The following is a 9,167-nucleotide window of genomic DNA, read 5'->3' on the forward strand; positions in this document are numbered from 1 at the left end:
TTTTTTTTTTTTGCTTTTAAAGTGACATTTAATTTAAAGGAGGCAGGTCCATACTTGCGTACAATTCCTTCTGCACACAACGACATTCCTACCGAGCACCTTTTTCTGCAAATCTTTCCTTTACTTTTAAATGTTGCTTTAAATTAAATGTCGCTTTAAAAGCAAAAAAAGAAAAAAAAATTACTTAAAAAATTATGAAAAACAAAATACAAAATAAAAATGATTAAAAATAATTTTTAAAAAATTATTATTATATTTGTTCTTCTTTTTATTTCCACTTTTATTTATTTTTTCATTCTTTTATTGACTCATTTTTGTAATTTGGCACTCTCACTCACTTGTGTAAACACATTCAACTGTGATGTAGAAAAACATTCCTGTATTTCACTGAGACGTCAATCCTGCTTTATTACAACAAAAGACACTAATTACACTTAAAGCACCTGGTTTATCCACCACAGTGTGTCTGGCCTCGAATAACTCTGCAGCTTCAGCATTTGTTGAGGTGCCGCTGTAAACCGAGCCGTGGAACACTGCAGTTTAAGATGCGTCATACCTGAATACAGTTTGCCCAGTAGCTGACTGCAGAGAAGCTCTCGGTGCATGTGATGTCATACATTAGCAGGAAAGCCTGGGCTCTGTGGAAAACATGTCTCGTGATGCTGCGGAACCTTTGGAAACAACACAGAGCGTAATCAGAGACAGTCTGCTTTCAGATTAGACATTCTTCTTGAGATCAGGCGGACACAAACACTACATCTGGCGCATTTCAAATTCTGTCCTCGCATGCACCCAACAGCTAACGTCTTTGTGTCGCAATACAGTTTGCAGAGACTTCCCTGAAAAAGTCTGTCAAGCTACATTTAGAAGGATAATGAAAACAGTGTGAGCGCGGCTGCCTGCACAGCGAAGTGGTTGGAGCTTGTCACAACATAAAGAAACAAATTCTTAGAAACCTGGAATGACACATGATGAATCGGGTGTGTACAGCTCGGTGTTAGCATTAAGGAGCAGCTTTTTGTAAACTCTCTGGGGCCATTAGTGCTCTTAAAACAGCACACCTTAGATTTCAACCACACTAATCCGACTGTCAGCGTAAATTTCACCCAGCGTGCAACATGTGGAGTGAACACGTGGGAATCTGCACTCTCCACCTCTGCTACTGGGAGCAAATCTGTAATCCATGCATAGAAAGCACTGCAGGAATATGCCAAACCAGTTCTCAAACAGGTTGTGTCCTCGCCTGAGGGGCACCTCTCAAGACTTTCACTCTGTTTTGAGGACACTGTCTGGCACATGTTCAGAGGTTGCTACGGTATCTGTATCTACAATAGCTCCGCGCATGGAGGATGTTACTTATGTAAACACTGTTACATGTGCTAATCAGAAGTCTTGGCTAAATGCCGAGGCGTACACATTGCTGAGAACACAGGGTGCTGCCTTCACATTGTGTGACAGTGAGACAACCTGTCCTCGGCCAACACAGAAACAAAGTGTGTCTGTACACAGAAAAGCCACAGCCACTTCCTAGAATAGAAAGACACAAAGCACGTGGCGCAACACTGAGGCAATCATAAATCATGTAGCAACACCCTGTGCCTTTTGAAGGTGGGGCTTCTTTTTGGATTTTCTCAATGACTTCCAAACTTGTGGCCTTGCTCGCACCCATGCCCAGATATTCTACCCAGCTACAGCAGACACCAGGACGTGTCTCTCTGGGCATGTGAGGCTGCCGGGCCAGACATCTTCACTGTTTCCACTCAATTCAAGGCCTCCGCTGTGACGCAAGTGCCAAAAAAAGTCAACTGCACTGCGTGTCAAGGACAATCAAGCCATAGCACTGACAATAGTGGTTCGATGATGCGGTTAAAGTTCCACCCCGGTCTTTCGTTTCAGCCCTAAAACCTCGTCTCTGTGTTTCAAAATGACATATTTTTTTCCAACAGTGAAAATCCCTTTCTGTTTAAAATGGCTTAGATGCAGCTCTACTCCGTCGTCACATCTGAGAGTTCTCCTCCTTTCACCTCCAGTCACCCCTAAAGCTGCAACTCAGCAGCTCAAAACAAACAAACTACCCAGAGTTACACAATGACGAGCGGAGTAATTCAGCCATACATGTTTGAACCAGAATATGTTCCAGAATAATTACACAGAGAGCTCCACCCTGCAAGCTGGAGGGACCGATCTTATGTACAAAAGTCTGAATCCATGTTTTTGACATCGTCTTTGCAGCTTCAGCTCTGTGGCTTTGACCGCTTATCACATCTTCCAGCATATATAAAAAAACCCCATATGGACGTGTTAATAAGGTAAAAAATTGGATTGTCACTGGAGGGGGTCTTGTCAGGAATCAACATATTATTTCTACATCATCTTCAGAAGAAAGCGGGCAGAATACACGACAGTAACTGAGTAGAAACTGACACGTTTTATAGGAAAATGAACAAACAGCATTTTCGTCTCAAACTGTAGGGCTGGAAAATGTAGAATAATATTAAAATTAACAAGATGATACCACAATAACTGACTGAAAATCACTGTATTTATGATAAAACACTTGTAATTCTGCTACAGGCAGTACACAGTGACGGCTGCATTACAAGAAAAAATGTTTGATAGAACTTTTCATCTCTAGTTTAATTGAAAGACCAGTTCTAAGAATAAGAATAATAAGAATAATTATTATAATTATTACCATTAACGTCTAAATAATGGGTCGTAAAAGGAAAGAGGGAACGTACCTTTCCTGTCCGGCTGTATCCCATATCTCTAGAACCACAGGTTTTCCATCCACTACCACAGTCCACATGCAGGAATCAAGGCCTGCGAACAATATTTACGTCACATCAGTCTGTACATGTGCATGTATTTATGGAGTGACGTAAAGATCAGGATCTTACCAATAGAGGCGGGTATATCTAAAGAAAACTTCCCGGTCTGAGCTCTCTTCATGAAGGAAGTCTTCCCCACGCTGCTGTCTCCAATCATCACCACGTGGTAGCTGGCTGATTTGAGGCCTGCAGCTCTGGGTTCGCCGGCTGAAATTAACATTAAAACGCTTTCTGGTCACGTTATGTTTCAAAACCTGGCAATAAAAGTTCCCTCAGCTGGATTTGTCTGTGACATCTGATCGTATTATTGGTCTTTACCCAAAGAAAACTGCTCTCGACCCAGGTGGGCTTCAGCACGAGGAGGCTGAAATGGAGTCTTCTCACTGTGGAAGCGACAAGCAAACACACGTCACGTTAAATATGACATTCAAAGCAAATTATTTATCACTCAGGATTCTGCAAGGCTTCACCAGTAAGAGTTTCACAAGTTTATAATGGAATTAAAGTCATTTGGTGTGAGGTGTGCAAGGGTTTTACTTTTTGTGAAAAAAAGTAAAATTTTTACACTCCTAGAATTTATTAAATATGAGAAATGACTGTATTATAGCAAGAATATTAACAACAATATGTGTCTCAAGGTCATGGTTGTTGGATTTAAAGAACTGCTGAGTGGCTCAAAAGACACAAAACAGAAATTACATCCCTCACAAAGAACGTATAGCAAACGGTTAAAAATACAAGAAATTCTTGGCATACCATTTATCCACCATCAAACTAAAAGGCCTTCCTCCAGTTTTCTCGCTGCCCCCTGATCCCTTTGTCTACCCTCCATTAATTGCCTGTTAATTTGAACCGATAAGAGGAATCTCGTCTCGTCTTTTACGCCGAGCGTCAGGAGGGCTCAGCGGCATTCACACCGTATCGCTTTCACCTCCCTGCTCTCTTAGCGGAGCAGCTGAGAACTCTAAATCAGCCCGTAGGAAGCTGAATAGCATCAACCGACTGCCAAGCGATGATGCCGCTGGCATGCGAAAAAAAATCTGTTGACACTGTGTGGTGTTTGTGCCATATACTGCCTGCATTGTACGATGTGCAGGAGGATTAGTGTCGATGTGAGTCACAAGCTCAGACTCCTCACTGACTCATATGTGTTCAACCGTCTAATGCATAGTTTCCTTTTGACATTACAAGATGCTGTTTGAGGAAAACACATATAGAAGAGTGGCCAAAACGCAGCAGAATTACATTTGCATTATTAAGTTTGGAGGATAGGCTTTTGTAAACTATAGGAATGGAGAGTGGGTGGAGGTGTCTCTGCCTATGATCTGGCACTATTTAAATGAGATTGTCTTGTGCAGTTGCATAACTTTCTGTACTGCTTTTTTTGCAGTGGGCGAGGTTCTATCTTGCTGGAGATGGTATACGGTCGTCCTCAGATGTATTCATATCCTCCCATTAAAGAAGGAAAAAAAACAAAACAACAACTTCAGTCACTGAGATAAGTTGAAATTGACAAAAGTAGTTATAAATAAAAATGTAATGAAAATCATGACGTTACTTTTGAATTGTGGTTCAACAGAAATATATATATATAAAAAAAAAAAAACAAGCATGATGGGACCCGTAAACTAATATTTAGTTGAACAACCCTTTGAGCCAATCACTGCCATCAGGTGTTTCCTGTAACTCTCAATTCTGCACCTGTTGACAGGTATTCTGGCCCACTGCTCATCAGCAAAGTGCTCTCATTTAACAGTTTTGTTTGTTTTTTTAAAATTAGTTTTTTCAACCACAGTTCAAAAGCAACATCTTATTTCACTCAATTATAATTTAGCAAATTTTTATTTATTATTACTTTTTTCAGTTTCTAGTTATTTTATTGTGAATTTTGCCTCTTCTTTAATGGAAGGGTGTGAATACATTTGAGGACCACGTCAGAGTTTCTGCCAGTAGAGTGTCCAGTTCTGCAGCATGACATATATCCACCTCAGTGTGCCATTTAGTTAACAGATCTTTCTGAAAGCTGGAATCCCAAACAGGCAGATCAGTATTTCATAGGAGCTTATCGGTGGGACAACCCCTGGATGTTTCTATATGTGTTGAACGTCGGTTACCTCGCAGGCCTCGGTGGTTCGCCAACCTTTGAAATAACGTCAGATGTCGGTTTCTTATCATCAACCTGCAAGACAAACATAAAAAAAATAACTTGACAGGAACGGATATTCAACTTTGACCAGATATTTCATCTTTTAGTTTTATGCGACATATATAGAGACGTATTGGTTCATAGTCTTTGCTTTAGAGTTAATTTATTTTAATTCAACGTCTTGAAAGTCATCATGTGCTGATCTCACTGGAAGCTGGTATCTTTCAGGTTTCTGAAGGGGCCAAACAGGTTTATGTTCTCCTTTCCAAAGTGTGAAACCTGTAGCGTAGACCACATGTTCCTCATTTGACTTTGTTGTGTCATTTTGTTCTTGCAACAAACATTTGGTTGGTGTGCAAGATGCGTTAAAGCAAATGGGAAGTACAACATAATACTCGTCTCATAATAAGCACCTCAGCTAAAGGCACATCATTTTGAATGCATAACACTGAATAATGTTAAGAAAGTCCACTGAGAACTGGCTAGAACTCACTAGTAGCTCATTGAAATGCAGTGAAAGCAAGTTAATTCAAAGTGAACATTTCTGCTCGACAGTAAAGAACATGAAGCTATAATTTGGTTTTTACCTCTGATATTCTTCGCAGACCCGCTGATTCCTCCCCAGATGCCTTGACGCCTCCTTCCTCTGCGATATTTCCGACATCCGTCTCCTTCTGTGCATCTAATCCTCCCTCCCTCTCTTCAGTTTGGTCTCCGTAACCTTGAAGTCCACGTGACTTCCGGTGGGATCCCATTTTTCTCCTCCTCGACCCAGACGCTGACGTTGCATCCTTTTTGGGAGAGGTGGATGGAAGGTAACTCGGAGTCAGCTGCTCTGTCTCTAGAAGTTGGCCTTGAGAAACAGGATTTTCCTCAACTGTCTGCTGAGCCGGCGGAGCTGACTGAGACTCTCCGACTTGGCTGTGTTCCACCGTTTCTAATAATCTTTGGTGTTCAGGGTCACCCTCTTTGTGCTCTGTGTGAAGCTGCAGCTCCGTCTCTTTGATTCCAGGGACAGTCTTTATACCTCCTGCAATTATTTCGGTCTCTGTTGCCTCGTTATCCTCGTCCTGCTTTTGACGCGAGCCTTCCTCTCTGGTTCGTGATCCAAGATTCCTGCGGGTGGAGCCCATCTTTCTTCTCCTGCTGGTCGGAGTCAGATTTGGGCTGGCGTTCTTCATCTCTGGAATTTGAACTTCTTCTATCACAGTGTTTGGCTTTTGTTCTTTAGATTCTTGGTCCTGTGTTGCACTCTGTGGCCTTTCATCATCATTTCGTGTACTCTCTGTGGTCACGCCGAGCGCTGAGCTTCCTCCTGTGGTGCCAGTGTGTGCTGTGGTCTCAGTATTTAGGGGCAGCAGCTGATCTAATGAGCGTCTGTCTCTTCCAGCGATCACAGGGGTTATTTGTGTCTCAGCACTTGATGGCTCCACGTGAACGTCTACGTTTCTTTCACCATCCTTTCCATCAGGATCGACAGCTTCCTCACTGCGAGAGGCTGACGGTTCAGGAGCCATTAAACCATCTCTGCCTGGTATCACGTTACTGCTGCTTCCTGGCCGATGGCCCTCATCATGAGCAGAGCCGCTTTCTTCACCTTCCTTTGGTTTTTTATAAAAAGCACCCAACAAAGTCGGTGCGTCTTCATTTTGCGACACCTCTGCAGTTAGCACCAGCTCTTTCACGTCTTGCGTCTCATCGAGATTTCTCACATCAGCTCGTGCGTTAGCTTCACTTTCTGTTGTTTCGCCTTTGTTGTCCGCTTCTCCCTCTTGTTTCCTGTTGAGTTGACTCCTGCGAGTCGAGCCCATCTTCCTCCTCTTCTGGTCGGATTTTACTTGCAAGTTTTTACTCTGATCTGATTGAGTTTTTTCTTCTTGGCTCTTAGGTGCATCCATTGCTGTAGAGATTCCACTTTCAACATCCCCGACCGGCTCAGAAACAAGTTCATGTGACAGATTCATTTCTTGAAGTGCATCGACTTTGTTCGTAGAGTCTTTTTCTGCCGCTTCACCCTTTGCTTGTTTATCCATGGAACTCTCTGCACCCACAGTTTCTATCGTATCATTTGTCTGTTGCACATCGACGTCTTGTCCCACTGCGTCTTCTGTATTTTTGAGCTGCGATGCTTCTTCTTGGGCAGACGTGTCCACAGTGCTTGGCCGAGCATTTTCACTGTCATCATGATGTGAGATATCTTTCCAAACTGAGGCTTGTGTTGGTTGCATCAGGTCCATTTTGACTGTGTCATGTCCTGTGAGGTGACTTAAGTTCTCGGTTTCTTTGACGGGTTTCTCCTCTTTGTCATCGACGTCCTTATTAGATTCGAGAAAGTCATCGTCTGATCTTGAAGACATGTCTGCCGTCACGACTGCACTGCTGTCTGTTGAAGATGTGTCTTTCTCTGGCAGCTTTTCATCGTCATTCACAGCTGACGTATTTCTTATTTTCTCTGGAGATTTCAGGCCTGTTAGTTCTTCCTGCCTCGCTGTCTCTGATGCTAATGACATGCTTGGTGTTTCGGAGGCTTCATCAGCTCTGGTGTTTTCTACAGCTTCTTCTTTAGCCTGCTGCCTTCCTTTATGTCTTCGGCTTGACCCCAGTTTCCTTCTGCTCCCTATTGGGTTGGGGGCTGTAAGAGTTTCATCCTTGATGCTCTGAGGATTGTCCTGCGACTGGGAGTCCAAAGGAGCATTTATTTCTGATGGCAGTGTTTGGGGCTCTGTATCGATTTGAAGCAAATCTTGCACTTGTTTCGGGTTAATCAGCTCTTCATGCTCCTTGTTTACAACATCCTCTGACTGCTTAGCTCCTGTGACTTCAAATGGGTTGAAATTCTCATTTTGTTCCCCACTTGCAGCCAGCTCCTTTTTTGGTGATTGCTCAACACTGCTTTCAACTTCAGTATGTTCTCTGGAGCTGCTCTCCTCTGCGGTTATCTCCGTTGTGGTTGGGTACTCTGCATTTTCTGCTTCCACATGTGACTCACTAAACAAATCATTGCCCCATGAGCGTCCATCCTGTCTGAACAGTTCTGTGTTCTCATCGCTCTCCTTGTTTTCAGCCACAGAGGAGGACACGCTGGGAAGCCCTTCATCTGGCCTCTCGCTGGGGATTGACTCGACTAGCTGTCCATCCGCTGCGGGACTTGAATGCAAACTTGAACTGCTAAACTCAGAGATGCCAGCAAGTGGGCCAAAATGTTCATTTTGTTTGACATGAACAGCGTCTTTAATTTGAGGGCTGTCAGATTTGTCCGTTCCTTCCAGCATAGTTTCCATTGATTTTTCCTGGCTTGACCCCAGTTTGCTTGTGTTCCCACCAGAGTTAAAGCTTGTGTTGTTTTGCTCAGGCTGGGAGTCAAAAGCAGCATGCAGCTCATGTTGCAGGCTTTGTGAAGAAGATTCACTGTCCTCCATTTCAGAAAAGAGTCCCGCCTCCTGAGGACCTGTTTTTCTTGTACCGGCTTTTAAATCATCCTTTTCTTGGCCTTCAATCTCATAAACATCAGCCTGTGCAGTGTTTAGTCTTTCTGTGTCACTGAGCTGTGGTTTCTCAGTATCATGCACATGATCAGCTTCATTTCCCTGGCCTGAAACCTCAAACACGATGTCTTTTGTAGCATCATCAGTGCTTTTCACTGCCAGCACCGATTGGTTTGTGTCCCTGATTTCAGCTCGGTCTACCGAGGCTTCAGAAAAGATTTTAGTACTTTCTGTGGCATCATCTATCACACCTCCAGATGTGTTATCAGTTTGAGGCATTTCTGGCATTTGTGGGAGCCTAATCTCCTGTTCGTGCAATATCTTTACAGCATCCTCCGAATGCCGAGCCTCGTCTCTTTCCTTGCTCTCTACATCTGTTACAGAAGAAACATCCAGAAGTTGCTCATCTGGCATCTGTGTGCAATGTGACAGGTCAATTACCTGTTGATCTACTGTAGGAATGGAATGTTTTTCACTTGTAGTTAACTCAGAAGTGCAAGCATGCGTGTCAGCGTGTGAGTTTTCTTCTTCATTCTGAGGAGCGTAGGATTTGTTCGTTCCTTCCAACATGGTCTGGTCTGCTGTCTCTGTTGTTAATGGTGTTTCTGTTGTTTCACTGGGTTCACGACCATCAGCGTCCTCCGTAGGTTGGTCGTCTTTAACCCGCTGTTTTCCTTTATTTCTACGACTAGACCCCAGTTTTCT

At 43.3% G+C, this 9,167-nt stretch overlaps 1 protein-coding gene across 1 annotated transcript in view; it reads right to left on the reverse strand.

Annotated features, from left to right (window-relative positions):
- rab44 (RAB44, member RAS oncogene family) overlaps positions 1–9,161 on the reverse strand; it is an 11,115-nt gene extending 1,954 nt beyond the window's left edge. The window contains exons 1-6 of the mRNA XM_008285667.1: positions 5,565–9,161; positions 4,946–5,010; positions 3,150–3,214; positions 2,901–3,038; positions 2,742–2,823; positions 557–671 (exon numbers count right to left, since the gene is read on the reverse strand). Coding sequence (XP_008283889.1) covers positions 557–671; positions 2,742–2,823; positions 2,901–3,038; positions 3,150–3,214; positions 4,946–5,010; positions 5,565–9,032 — 3,933 coding nt within the window. The 5' untranslated portion in view covers positions 9,033–9,161. The remainder of the gene's footprint in view (positions 1–556; positions 672–2,741; positions 2,824–2,900; positions 3,039–3,149; positions 3,215–4,945; positions 5,011–5,564) is intronic.
- Positions 9,162–9,167: the final 6 nt, after the last annotated feature.

This window comes from Stegastes partitus, unplaced genomic scaffold, assembly GCF_000690725.1.
Source record: "Stegastes partitus isolate 25-593 unplaced genomic scaffold, Stegastes_partitus-1.0.2 Scaffold10, whole genome shotgun sequence".
Lineage (NCBI taxonomy): Eukaryota > Metazoa > Chordata > Actinopteri > Pomacentridae > Stegastes > Stegastes partitus.